The 14,228-nt window shown below is 40.2% G+C and overlaps 1 protein-coding gene across 3 annotated transcripts; it reads left to right on the plus strand.

The window, feature by feature from the left end:
- The first annotated feature begins 78 nt into the window (after nucleotides 1–78).
- On the plus strand, nucleotides 79–14,186 carry APOOL (apolipoprotein O like). Of its 3 annotated transcripts, XR_008451479.1 has the most exons (11): nucleotides 109–175; nucleotides 1,499–1,584; nucleotides 3,527–3,631; nucleotides 4,236–4,355; nucleotides 5,548–5,602; nucleotides 6,474–6,572; nucleotides 7,652–7,743; nucleotides 8,990–9,076; nucleotides 9,807–9,963; nucleotides 10,186–10,396; nucleotides 10,862–14,186. XR_008451479.1 is itself a non-coding variant. In XM_054075692.1 (10 exons), exons 2-10 carry the CDS (start codon nucleotides 1,555–1,557, stop codon nucleotides 10,281–10,283), a joined length of 843 nt encoding a protein of 280 aa, XP_053931667.1. In that variant the 5' UTR covers nucleotides 109–175; nucleotides 1,499–1,554; the 3' UTR covers nucleotides 10,284–10,596. The 3 variants fall into 3 exon arrangements, 2 of the variants coding, with proteins under 2 accessions (XP_053931668.1, XP_053931667.1); XM_054075692.1 differs by lacking the exon at nucleotides 10,862–14,186 and having other exon boundaries at nucleotides 10,186–10,596; XM_054075693.1 differs by lacking the exons at nucleotides 1,499–1,584; nucleotides 10,862–14,186 and having other exon boundaries at nucleotides 79–175; nucleotides 10,186–10,596.
- Nucleotides 14,187–14,228: the final 42 nt, after the last annotated feature.

The following is a 14,228-nucleotide window of genomic DNA, read 5'->3' on the forward strand; positions in this document are numbered from 1 at the left end:
CCCAAGTTTGGCCACGCCCCTCCATCAGACACATCCCATGTAGTCCCCGCCCCTCCGCGTTGACCACGCCCTCTGCGATACAGCCCCTCTCTTGACCACGCCCCCGCCCATCTAGACCACGCCCCCTTCGCTCGGGCACGCCCCGCGCGCCGCTGCCGCTAAGATGGCGGCCGAGGTGAGGGCCGCTAGCCGAAAGGGACGGGGGTATTCCTCTTGTTGTCGGCCCCGCGCGGAGATAACGCGGCCCGGGGGCACCGCGGGGCCTCCTGCGGATCTACAGCTCTCGGGGGCTCCGGTCAGAACGGGGAAGGAGGGGCAGCCCCGGGTTCCCCTTGGAGGCGGCGTGGGGGGAGCCCGGCGTGGGGAGAGCCCGTCCCGGGGTGACCCCCTTGTCCCGGAGGAGCCCGTCCTGTGGGTAGCCCCGCCCTGGCTGAGCCCGGTCTGGGGCTGATCCTCGTCTTGGGGTGACCCCGTCCCTGTCTTGTGGGGTTCCCCTTCCTGGGGGGATCCCGGCCCTTTGGCGGGGGGGAGCCCCATCTTGTGGGGGATCCCGTGCTGTGGGGAGCCCCCTCCTTTGGAGACCCCTGTTCTGGGAGGAGCTCATCCGGGGGCAGACCCCCACCTCCTGGGGTAGTCCTGTCTTGGAGGTGATCGGTGTGTTGGTGTTCAGCCCCTCCTGGTGGAATCCGCGTCCTGTGGGGGATCTCCATCACAGGGGGATCCCGTCCTGCGGTGACGCCACTCCTGTGGGGGATCCTGTCCTTTGGAGAGCCCCGTCCTGGGATGACCCCACTCCTTTGGGGAGCCCTGGCCTGGGGTGACATCCTTCTATGGGAGATCCGGTCCTGTGGGGAGCCCTGTCTTGGGGCTCCACTCCTGGGGTGCTGCACGGTTCCCTGCTCCCGGCACCGGGATCCAGAGGCTGTGCTCGCTCGGGGTGGGGGCCCACCGAGGGGCCAGGGGAGGGAGGGGGTCTCGGCGTGGCCCTCTCGGTGCGAGAGCTGGAGGTGGGGCGCGCTGGCTCGCGAGGCGGTTCAGTTGTACAGCAGGGAGTAAAGGATTTCCCTCTGCTCACTCTCCATCTCCTTAGAGCTCCGACACGCCTCCCAGTGCTCCCTGCCGAGATGCGCGTTTGGTGGCAGCACGCTAACCTGTAGTGGTGTTCCACCATCGCTAAAATAGGGACGTTTAAGTCATAGAATCATCACGGAATAGTTTGGGTTGGAAGGGACCTTAAAGCCCATCCAGTTCCAAGCCCCTGCAGGGGACAGGGACACCTCCCACTGCATCAAGTTGCTCAAAGTTTTCTTACTTGTGTTCCAGTTCTTGAAGCAAGTATATAGAACTTGGCAGTTTCAGTGGGAAACAATACTTAGCAACTTGGAGATTAGCATAAATTAAATATATAGGTTTATTATGCTTAGGTTTTATTCTGCATCTTTTAAGATAGTGATTTAATTGCAGTGATGTAGCTTTTTAACTTTTTTTTTTTTTACAGAATCTGTATTTTTGATATTTGATAAGATTCTAGCACTTTGAAGTAGATCGTTTGAAATGCAAGGACTTAAAGCCAAAATTATCCAGGTACATTTGACAGTTTTATTATATTTTGGTTAGTTTAGTCCAGTTCTACTATTAGAAGGCAGAGCTGTAACACTTTTCTGCTAGAGAGCATGTAATAAATTATTGCAGTAAATAACTGCTATTCAGTCTTCTCATCAAAACTAATGCCATGACTGTTAGTCTGCGCTGTTCAGTGCTTTGAGATAAACAGTGTGCTTGTTATGCATGTGAAAAAAGCAACGTGCTGGTGGCACACGTTGCAGTGTGATGGCAGCATCCACAGCCAGGCAGTGGTGTTCCTGGGAATCTTCTGCCTCTCCCCATTGACCGCTCCCCATCCAGACCAGTAAGGCTGGTAATTTCTAGTATCTGCAGTGCTGGTGGTGTTTAGATCTGTGTCCGCACAGGATTCATCACCAGAAGATGTAATCTGAGCTCACAGCTTTTATAACTGCTGGCATTTGGGTCTGTTGCCGTTAGGGACCAAGTGATTTTCTTCTGTTAGTTCTGTAGGGCTTGGGTCAGAGCATTAATTCAGATGAAAGCAGAACTAGTCATAAAATGCAGAGCAGATGTTGGACTAAACTCTTTCAATTAATTAAAATTCAATTAAAGTATTTCTTGAATTCATTGAAGAGAACATTTTGTTTGTTTGAATCATTTATCGACTAATCTTCTGGAGTCATTCTGATGGTTAACCATTTAATTCCAGCATTTTTTATGGTTTGGATTTGTTGCAGGTATTTTTCTCTGTATTTCTCTCCTAGTCTTTGGTATGACAATATGATCCTGCCACTTCTTACTTCTCAATAACTTCCAAAAGAAGATTTCCTAGGTGAAATATCTCTTAATTTCTCTAACTAAAGAATAGGTGATTTTCCTTGTTTAATGCATCATGCCCTTCGAAGTCATGTTAAAAAAAATAATTGGAAGAAGAAGAAGCAATTTAGCTAACTGAAGTCTCTTTAATATACCCAGTCATTAGATAAAGGAAGAGCGCAGACAATGTGGTGGAGCCTCTTTTATGCAGCCAAGGTGGTGTTGCTTTCCTTTCACCTTAGTTCTTTGTGATTTCAGTAGAAAAGAGTGAAACTTGCTTGGAAACTTGCTGGCACCAGTGTTCCATAGTACAGCTGTTCTCTTGGATTTTTAAACCAGTATGCATTTGTCTTCAGGCTCCTCAAAGTGAAGCAATTATTGTCAGCCAGGAATCGGACGGCTTTCATCATTTCTACTATAACTTTCTCTGTTACATTTAGCACTGTAAAATTCCTTGTGAATTTCTGTAACAAATTAATCCCGTTTGTTAAATGAACAATGTGACTTTTTCATGGTTTCTCACTCTAAATTTTATTTTCTTTTACTTTTTTTTGTTTGTTTTCTATTTACCTTTTCTTGGTAGCATCAGAAATAGGCTGTCTGCTTCGTGATGTATTTTAAACAGTTCCCTTGAATAATGCTTTAAAAATGCAGATTTTTCTTTGAGGAGAGGCGTCCTGTATAGATAATCATCCGTAGCTTGGGCTGCAGCATTCTGCATTATCCGAAAGACGGTTATTGTGTGTTGTTGGTTTGTTGATTATTGTCATCCTCTGTCCCCTGGAGCTGTTGGGTGTGGGAGAGCTGCCCTCCTGGGCTGGGGCACAACAGAGTTGGCAGAGCCTCCTGGTGACGTTCTCTCCTGAGGTGCTCAGGTAGTCATTGGGCACCAAAAGGGAAAACGGCAAATATTCTTACGTGTAGCCACCCTGGCTCTAGCTTTTTCTTTACAATTTTAGTCCGAGAAAGGCTTTCTGTAAGGTAGAAGAGGTCTCTAAAACCTGTGTTGTTTTAAAAAGGTTTTAAAAGTGACTTGTTCAATCTTGTATTTGATGAAGCATAACACAGTACTAAAAGATGGACTTTACTGGAGTAAAATGTTCCTTTCTGCACTAAGATTCCCTTTTCTTGTTGTCTGTCCCAGGTGGCAAAGCTGGCAGCTGTGTCTGCTGCTGTGCCGTTTGCGTGTATCACTGTACATGCTGCAGCAGAAAGGGAATCCAAAGGTCACCTGGTGAAGCCCAGTCAGGTAAGAATCTTACTGTCTGTCTGTCTGTAAAATAATACTGGAAGAATCTGCAGAATTCCGTCTCCTTCCATTGAATTGTATTACCCAGTAAATACAATACATAGCGAAGTAGTGTGTGATAATAAAAACTACCTCCTAAATAACTGACACCCATGGCACAAGTAAAACATGAAGTGTTGCAATAGTAAGTCAGTAAAATTTTATCTCATTTTTGTTATGTTATTTCCAGACTGAAGCGAGAAAAAGTAAAAGTGTATAGTACTTACTGATGATAGACTTTTTCTGTTGTACGATTTCTAGTAATGCATGCATGCGTCTTCAAACTATTTTTCTGAATAAAAGGTATTTTTATCATCCTTGGTAATCGAACTTTTTCAAACCTGTGCGGTGCTTTCAGTTCTCATTTCTAGAGAACTGCCCTGCAGTCATACTTGTGTAAAGTTTGTAAGTACAAAAGAGCATAATTTTATATAGAGGGTTTTGTTTGTTGTTTTATATAGAGGGAATACTAAGGATTTGCTGTCTTCAAGAACACTGCTCAGTGTAAATACTAATCAGTGCACAGAGGTATCGCCCTGCAGTACAGTTGTGCTTTTCTTTCCAGCTTCCAATTTACTGTCCACCTCCTCTGAAATCGAGATACATTGAAGAGCAGCCTGGTCACTTGCAAAAGCAGTTTTCGTCAGTAAGACAAACAACCGGCCGCTACATTGGATGGTGCAAGGTAAGAAATACCTGCATCCGAAGCTTCCTGCAGTTCATACAAAGCACTAGACTAAAGCACCGGAAAAACGGTATACTTCCCCCTGGAGAATTTGGCAATTCCGTGTAATTTGAGATACAAAAATGAACACTTCTCTCATTTTTCACTGCTGTGCTTATAACATGGAACCTGTGCCTTCTCCTTTTTTCCCAAATCAAAAGGCAGTGAGTTGAAAGAGGTTCTTTTCAGTCAATATTAAACTGGATCTAGACCAACCCACAATGTCAGGGTTAGAGTATTTCTTGGTTAACTTCTATAGCAAGAGTTCTGTAGGTAAATTCCTGCTAGCAGAACTCCATAGCATTTAGGAGCCTCGAATTGCAGGTACAATCCATGGCGGCAATGCTGCTTCCAAAGGGCAGGTTGATTGGTCTAATCATCAGTGATTGTGTAACTGAAATAGTTCCATCATAAATTTGTATCCAATTTTTCCATGCCCTTAACTATCAAGTGAGTGTTTCAGAGATTGGCTAGCAGTGACCTCTGGTGGTACAAGTTCTGTGTTACTGCAATAACTCAAGATGACATTATTTTTCATTAATCTCCTAAAGAATGTGTATTTATGTCATTTGTTTAGCTATCTGCAGACAATGACACTAATAATAGGCCAGGAGAAGTTTTTTTTGGTTAAAGAAGAACCTGTCATTAAATAAATGGACCAGTTAAAGGGAGTAATGCAGATTGGTTGGGCACACATCTTGGACCAAACCAATATTGCTTTTCTGTAGTGAAACTGAGCATAATTTTTACAAACTAAATCAGTGTTACTGAGTAAGTCTCTCTACAGAAAAGGAGATTATATTTTATGGTTGAGTTTTCTTATGTTATACAGTTGAGGGCCAGATATTTTGGTACCCTACAGTTTTGTTCCCGAGATTTCAGTTTTGAAAGTGATCTTACTATATTGTTTTTAAACTAAGTATCAAAGAAAGACTTAAAAATATGAATCTGATAGTCAAAAAGGAGATAGATCTCAGCACAGCCATGGTAAAGTTCACTGATCCGGTTTGGTTTTTTTTTAAAAAAAAGCTTACGTAATATTTCTTTGTGTCATTGTACTGAGCTCTATGTATCAACTGAGTAGGTTTGTACTGAAAACTTATACTCTTGCAAAGATTTTACATTTTTGTTTTGTTTGTGCTGGGTTTTTTAGGATGCTTTTCTCTTTGTTAAAAATGGAATACTGGATTCAATTCAATTTGGAAAAGGTAGGCAAGTCACATTATTTCTGAATTGAGCGTTTCCTGTTAGAAATATGGTTGAAAGAGCAAATTCTAGTTACAGACTGAGGAGGGAAAAAGGAGAGTGCACTGGAATACTTTCTGCAGGTGTTGGGGGAAAAAGCTGTGACCACTGTTAATGCACTGGGCTGTTTCATTTTTGTTCTCAGGTGGAGAAACAACCAATTAAATACTATGTCTCTTTCCTTTGTTTTAGCTTTGTTATTAAAATCATAGTCTTACGGAATCATTGAAGTTGATATATCCCCGTGGATATCTCACCTACATAGGTTGTCTAGTCCAGTCCCCTGCTTAAAGCAGGGCCAAAGCAGGTTGCTGAGGTCTCTGCCCAGTCGGGTCTTGAGCATTCCAAGGATGGAAATCCAACAGCTTGTCTTAATTATAAAACCATTTTCTTAATTCTAGCACGAGTTACAAGCAGTATTTGCCTTCAAGTCCGGTATCAGAAACTATAGCTATAAGTTACTTTCCATAAAGATAGTACATTGAGAGATTCAAAAATTATCTCATTTAATCTGTATTAACTTGTAGTCACATCAAAACTTAGTCCCATGCTTTCCTTTTCCTTGATTAAGGACTAACATTTTACAAAACATAAAAAAGTACCTAAGAAGGAAAAGTATTGGCTTTGTTGCTGTGCTTTGAGGACTTTGGTTCTTGTTCTGTCTGACAGACAGCAGAATGTGCACCTGGAAAATAAGGCATCTTCACTCATTAACAAAAAACCCCTAGTCTTGGGCTGTTTTCAGTTTTGGATATTCATAATTTTACTTCCACCTTCATAAGCATGAAATAAAAGGATTAATATTTCTTCTGTTTCTTCTTCTTTAATTCTAAGACGCTTACGTTTACCTGAAGAATCCACCACCAGAATTTCTTCCCAAAGTTGGTGTAATTACAATATCGGGTTTTGCTGGTGTAGTGCTGGCAAGAAAAGGTAGGGGGGTTACTTTCATTATTGGTCTGTTGAATATTTAGAATGTATTCTAGTGATTTTAATAGCCAAAAAGGCTTTTCTGAAACAGGCAAAAACCTATGGAACTAGTATCTTAAAAAATCCTTTCTGATAAACTGAGGGGACATTATCAAACCCTTCTTTTAGAAGCTAGCAGAGACGTAATAGAGCAGCATTATACCATCAATTTTAATGGTGGAATCAACAGAAATTCAAAGTAGGACTCTTATTTGAGTTTGTTACTAGTTTTCAACATGACAAATTAACAGGTAAAGTTACTGAATATTGTGAAAACTAAGGGAATTTAAAGGGAAGAGGTAAAAGAACGTTGTTGTTTGACTAGCGGCTATAAGAGAATACCCATTGTAAGGCATGGTTTTGGCAGCTTTGAAACCAAATAAATAATTTAATAGATACAGCTGCCTCTCAAGATAAATATTAGAGGAATAAGATTTAACCTGACAGAAAATATTGTTCATAAAATGTTAGTCTGTAATACCTCAGTGTGTGTTTATCTGAACATTTCACAAAGTAAATGGCTTAGAATTTTGGCAAATCAGTAAAAGCATTCTTCTTGTGTCCCTATTACTTTTTGGTAGACAGATCTAAAAAAAAGACTCAGACTTGAGACTCCTCTGCCATCAGGGCTCCTTGTCAGCAAACGGGAACCTGAGCCTGGCCCAGCTCTTGTCACCTTTGAACCAAGGCCTCAGTTCCCAGGCTCCTGGTTGCTCCAAATTCTGCAACCTGTGTCCTCAAGAAAATGCATGTGGAGCTAGTGAAGACCCACAGCAGCTCCTAAATGAGGTGCTGCTTCTCGTTTTTCACAGATTGGAAAATCTCATTAGAGGCTATTTCTCATCCAATAAATGAGCATTCAGAATATCAGCCTCTCCTGCAAAAAACTATGATCACGCTCTGTATTCCCTCCTCCAGCTGTTATGGGGATAAGTTTGTTGCTAACAATGGTTAGGGGTTAAAAAATTGTATGTGATTGATACAGCTGCTTAGCTTTACATTTCATTAGCTCCTAATTATTTAAAATATTTGGCTTTATACAGGTTCTAGATTTAAGAAAATTGCTTATCCATTGGGACTTGCTACTTTAGGAATTTCTGTTTGTTACCCGGCTCAGTCAGTGGTGATTGCTAAGGTAAGTTTACTTCTACTTTAATATTGAATCAACGGTGAATTTAGCATTCCCATTTTACTTGAATTAAGCGTCATGGGTGTTCAAGTCAGAACTCGCATGCATCGTCATTCAAAATTATAATGCATTACAGCTGTTAATCACATATGTACAAAAAAGGAATAAAATGAGTGAATTTCAAAAATGTAGTTGTATAGCCTCACAATTTTTAATCCTCATTTCTCAAATGAAAGATTATTTTATATTGCTAAAATAAATAAAAAATAAATCCTGGCCAAATTTGGTTGATATGCAATTTGAGATGCTCTACAATTGCATCCTTTGGTAAGTTCCTTGTTTTCCAATTACTATCATCTTGCAGTTGTCTTACCTGATCAGAATATATCTTAGCTTTTTATATAGAAAAGCAGAACTGTTCTTAATATTTTGTGTGCAAGAATTGTTTGTACACAGTGCTTTTCTATACAAGAAGTTAGTTGGAAGGTAGGGTATAAAGTCTGTATCTCTTCCTTCTCTATAGTTTTCCAGTGTTTCCCTATTTAGGAAAGCATATTCTTCTCCAGAGGCGGTGGGATTTCTTGGCTTGTCATCATAAGACTTAAATGTCAGGGTTGGAAGATAGAGAAATGTATTGGAATGCTTCACTGTGTTATGACCTATCTCGGGAAGCTAAACCCTTCTGGATATCCATGCATTAAGTATCACCTTTTGCAGAGTTTCCTGTAGGTGCAGCTCTGAAGCATTCTGTTTCCACAGAGCATTTGTAAAGGTACTCCCTAGTTACTGCCGTATTGTAAAATACCTTTCAAAACTAGACTGAAGGACTCGGCCATTTGTAAAGCAAAGCTCGCTAACATGGGCCCGGCTTATCTTCTGGGACTTTTTCCGTCTCCACTACTGTCTCTGATCATTTCTGACATAGTGAGACAAGTTTGCAACCTTTAACGCTGCTGCCAGTCTGTTGTGCCGACGTTGCCAAAACACTGTTTGCTGATCAGGTTTAGATTTCATTTTGAGTACGTGTGTGTAGTGTGTGAATGCTGCTGTGGAATTCTAGTTCCATTCTAAACATTATTTAGGATTTGCTTTCTTTAACAGAACTATGCACTAGATTTTGAAAAGTAGATTATTGAAATGTCTGTGTGGGGTCAAGCGTGTTCTTGTGCAAGGAAGATGCATTTTATTTGAATGGTCTGTGTCTCAGTATTTTTAAAGCTGTCATTAAATTAATTTGCTTTTAAAAAACTAGGTAACAGGAAAAAAGTTAATTTCTGCAAGCCATCAAAGCTACGAAGCTGTGCGATCGCTGTGGGCTAAAAAGGAAGATGTCAGCAAGGTAGGCTTTCAGAAATAAGGCCTGTACCTCAGGCATGCAAAGTAGCCAAGTACTGTTCTGCTGATACTGTTTAAGATCACCGATTGGTAACTGATATTTTTGTAACTTCAGTGTTAGTTTAGTGTGATATTTGTTACACCTTTCAGACTGATGGATATTGAGGGCCAGGCCCCTGTGTAGTCCCATAATACGTGCAAGATGCACAAGAGTTTCTCTTGTAACTCATTTTTGTTCTTGACAAAACCAATCCATTTTGGTTCAAGCTTTGGTCCTAAGCAGGCTGCTGAATCTGAGAGAAAAGCACGCAGAATTACAGTCGGTATGACTGGCTTATCCTTATACCTGTCAGTGAAGGGAATTCCACAGCCACTCCAAGTAGTCTGTTTTCACTACCCTGTGAGATAAATAGTCCATGTCTATTTTTTTCCTTTGTCCCATCCTCATTGCAGCCATAGAGAAGAAATGGTCAGTAACCTCTTTCTATTGGCCTATTGCGTATTGAAAATTTACCATTGTTCATGGCATTATCTTCTCTCTGTTATAACCTTTTCTTAGAGAAAGGCTCTCTAACTCTTATGTAATTCTTGTTGTCCTCTGAGCTTGTTCTAATTTCTCTCGCCTTTTTCTGTAAAGTATAAGCTTCCAGACTCAAAAGCTCTGGTTTGCAGTAATGTATTAAACATATACCCATATGCATTTTTTTTTATTACTACTAATGTTTGGTTCACAGCTGCAGCAAGACTCAAAATCACTTGTAAAAGAAGATAAGAAAAAGAAGGAAATATCTGGTACAACACCTGTGTCTGCTATTGAATCAAGATCATTTAACAGAACAGAACCTTCTCCAGTAGAATCTTGGAGTAGCACAGATGCAGTGACTTCATCAGGTAAATTAAAAATGTCAAGTGTAATCTCAGGGTGATTTGCAAATCCAAGGCAAATTCTGAATTACTTGGCTTAATTTTGTAGTTACCCTCGCTTTAAAGTGGAGCAGACTGTCATAGCATATTGTTACTGTAATTCTTAAAATGCACCGTAACCTTTTTTCCCTACAGCTCAAATATATATATGGTCTTTTTTTAAATAAATTTCTTTAATATCTGTAACAGGAACACTGAAGGCACCAAAATTTAGGCCTGATCCAAAACTTATGGACCATGGCCAGTCCAGCCCGGAAGATGTGGATATGTACAGTACCAGAAGCTGAGACAAGTCTGCTTGCAAGTCTTCACGAAGTATAATACAGTTCAGATAAGGGGGAGGGAAGAAGGGAAGGAATAATCCTTACAATACATACTCTGTGAGGTGTCATATAATCAGGTATTTTTCTTATATGCCAGTTTATATTATTGACTTACATGATTCTGTTTAGTGACTATTTTTTCTCACTACTTAGAAGCAGTGAGAATTCACTTATCGTCAGTGTCATTAGCAAGATACTGAGAAATGAGATTTGTCAATGTCTTCTCACAGTGAGGTTTCTCTGTGCCAAACTTGTTAATAAATGTAACTTCACAAAGGCTATTTGAAAATGTAAACATATCTCTATGCTTCGGCTCAGGTGTTCATTGTTCTGAAAGAAGAATGTGATGGATGGGGTTTGCAGAGGTTTCTTTGTCTTTTTTCTTTAAGCTCTGGAATGAAGCACAACTTCTTATTGGTCTGAGTACCCTTAAAAAGTCACTCGTTCTATCACACGAATAGCATTATTCTTAATGCTTGTATGAACAAATCACTTTGCAATGAAAAAAAGTAATTTTCTGTTGTTTTGCCTCTTTCACAAAGGTGAATGGAAAAACTTCTTGTCCAGTGTGCTTCTTGTGTATTGAAATGTCACTTCAGTTGGGGAAAAAACACACAACTGATCTCTAAAACATATTTTATAGACTATGCATTAGTTTTCATCTAATATTTTGAAGAACTGTATGCAAATTGCTGAACCCATGAAACTGGTACTGCTTGAATCTATATAAAGTGCATTAGCAATGTTTAGGAAGCTGGAAACCTCCTGTAGTTTCGAGGTATAAGGATTGGAATAGATGTGGTTGTCTTCCTCGAGCAATGTGCAACTCCTTGTCAGTGCACAGTGATGATCAACCTGCTGCCTAGAGCTGAACTCATCTGTATCTACTGTCACACTTCCTGAATATACAAACTGCAAAGGGTGCTGTGCTGGTAGTTTGTCCTTCGACCTGTTGAATTCTGTTACCTTTAAATTGATGAAAATATGTGCTTTGTTAAGTTGAGGGGGGGAAGCAAGAACAAACTGTACAAACTGATGGCCCGGTTGGGAGACTTAAACCTGGAAAGAAATGCTGCTTCCTGTGAATGTATTCTCAGCGTTGGGATATGAAGGGTTACTTGCTCCTGTTCTCCGTAAGAAGAGATTTCACGATGCAGTTCTTTCTTCTTCAGCTGCTAATGTAAAGGGAAATGACTGGTAAAGTCCAGGCAGCCTATATTGCTGTGTCACTGTAGGACTAGTAGAAGTTTTAAGGAGGTACTGCATTATGGCATGTGCACAAGGCACAAGTGATGAATGAGCAAAAGAATAAGCAAGGCTTTTATGATGGTTCAGAAAGAAATAAGTATTCATATTTTGGAATCCAGATTTCAGACAAAGTATTGGACTTTGTTACATGGGATCCAACGGAAGGTGAAGTTGGTGAATGTGAAGTTGAAGGAAGAGTAATTCTGTTAGTTAGACTTGCTTGGGACAGCTGACTTAATTTAATGTGTTTTGTTCCTTCACTCATCTCTTAAGGCCTAGAGAACTGTCAGAATTCAGGCAGCAGTCAGAGGATATCAAAGCCGTCTTTACAAAGCTCCTGGACAAGACACATCTAGTATTTCATCACACAGAGAGGAGTAGAAAAATAGGGTGACTGGGCTTCATATACCATTTCCAGGGAAACAGATGAAGATATGAGGAAGTGAAAATGGTGAAGAAATGATCACTTTAAAGTGCAAGACTGGATGGCAAAAATTGTGTTACCTATCTCCATAGCTAACCCTTTGATAAGATTCTGGATAAAAAACATAAAGGAAAATACATCTGCCTTACTCCTAGATTCTATTTAAATGCTTATGTCCTTTGAGCGATGCACTACCGCAAATCAACAGGAGAGGTAAGATGATGCAGGTTTGCATGGAATTCGGAGGGGTTCGCTGTGATGACACTGCACGGGTTGACTATGCACAGGAATTAGTCTTCTGGGAGCAGGGAGAGAAGCTACCTTGGATATCTGTTAGGGAACAGCCATGTCTGCACTTTCCAGGCAAGAGAAGCCCTTAAAGACTGCCCTCTTCCTGCTGTGCCAACAGCTCGTCTGCCTTTCCATAGTCCAAGGGCATTAGCACTCAAATCTCATGGTACAGACAGAAGTATCTGGTCTATGTTGGACTTGTTGGTTAGGCAGTCAAGAATTCAGTGTTTCTTGCAAGCATTTTATATTATGTCCCCAGGTTTTAAAAGGTTCATGCTGTAAATAGACATGATACAGACCAGTGACAGTTTTGTGTATCTTAGTGTCATATCCATAGGGCAAAATCGTAATCGAACTGTACCTCAGAGTTAAATCATCACTCAGAAGTTTTGGATACATTTTCTGGAACAGAACTTGAAATTGTTGCTCCTGCTCACTTTGATGGATGAGCAGTCTGAGGAATTCAGTTCTAGAGCTCATAAAATGGTATTTCTGCGCTGTGTCATTTCTTCTCTGTGGGTGAGAAGAGTGAGAGACAGCACAGGTTTATTCCAGTACTGGGTTCGTCTGCTACCGTTGTGTTTTAGTTTAGCTTTTTGGTTAGTTGAGATTTCTGTCTTATTACTCTCTACGGGAGAGGGCAATTGTTTATGCTTTGTTTTCTGCCAACAGTTTCTGTTCTATTTCCCAACACAGTTGAAAAGTTGGGGCTGAAACTAGAGGCTTGAGTTTCTGCACTGAAACAGATGGAGCTAAAGACAACTTTCCCTGCCTGCAACCAAAGAAAATGGGACAAAACAAGTGTGAAGAGTTTTGTATCCTGTCTAGTTGTGTTCTGTGTTATTAGAAAGCCTAGAATTGATCACTCAGTTGGTAATTCTCTGTGCTAGCATATAGTTTTATTAGTAGGTGGAAGGAATCTTTTAGTAAGACCTGGAATTTGATCTATTATAGGTCTTTGTTAATGTAAACTTCTATTAAAGTCAGTCATCGTCTCATCCACCTTTGTGAGACGTGATGAGAGAAACCTCTAGAGGTGCCAAAAAATATGCAAGTTATTATAGAGAAGTTTGGGATGTATTTGTTGAAATGAAAGCAGCCCAAATCAGAGGACTCTTATGCAAATATTGAAGTGGTGACTGTGAGTCTTGATTACTTGTCTACCATTCTGTGAAGTGTTGCTCTCTTGAATCTAAACAGGTGCCTGCCCTCTTCAGTTCAGACACCTGAACCTCTGTTTTATGTTGTGCTCTGTAGGTGGCTTCTTCCAGACTACAAGGAACTGTAGCCACATCTCAGTATTAATGACTTACTTCAAAGGTGCTATGCAATGGCTTTAAAAAAGCAAATTCAAATCTACATTATGCTGTGGTTGGGAGTCCTTATTTTTAATACACGTGCCTGACTTGATCTCTTCCAGATTTCAGATCCAGTATGCAAGCCTGTTAACCCATGAAAAACTAACATAGGTACACAGAAAAAGTTGTATTGCAAGACATGGTTTGATTAATTTATAGTGGAACACTTTGAAATGCCTCTCAAATGTACCATTAATAGTCACTTAATCTCAACATTTCTTTCATAATGCAATAATACAGTAACATAATGAAAGTAAGAATGTGTACTGAAATTTTTATATGATGAAGCTATGTATTTTTGAAAAATCCAATGTCTTGAAGAACTGGGTCACATGATCTTTTATAATATGGGAATATTTTTAATTTAGCGCATGTTTTTATTTATAATTGATTGTATTCAATATATAGAGATTTGGACCTTGTTAATATTTTTTATTTACATAAAACCAATTGTGATAGTTTATTCTGTCTTGTCATTGTGAAGTGCCTGAAAATAAAGGGTGATAAGATACTTTTTAAAAATAAGCTTAACTTTTGTATGTTGTCTCATTTGCAGGAGTTGTCAATTCGTTTTCTTTAGAGTACATT

Source organism: Cuculus canorus, chromosome 10 (genome assembly GCF_017976375.1).
Source record: "Cuculus canorus isolate bCucCan1 chromosome 10, bCucCan1.pri, whole genome shotgun sequence".
Classification (NCBI taxonomy): domain Eukaryota; kingdom Metazoa; phylum Chordata; class Aves; order Cuculiformes; family Cuculidae; genus Cuculus; species Cuculus canorus.

What these genes read in the sequence shown, in the direction of transcription:
- APOOL (XM_054075692.1), top strand. Translation starts at nt 1,555, where the DNA reads ATGCAAGGACTTAAAGCCAAAATTATCCAG. An exon ending in GCTACATTGGATGGTGCAAG is followed by an intron (nt 4,356 to 5,547) that starts GTAAGAAATACC and finishes TGGGTTTTTTAG; the next exon opens with GATGCTTTTCTCTTTGTTAA. An exon ending in AGATGCAGTGACTTCATCAG is followed by an intron (nt 9,964 to 10,185) that starts GTAAATTAAAAA and finishes TATCTGTAACAG; the next exon opens with GAACACTGAAGGCACCAAAA.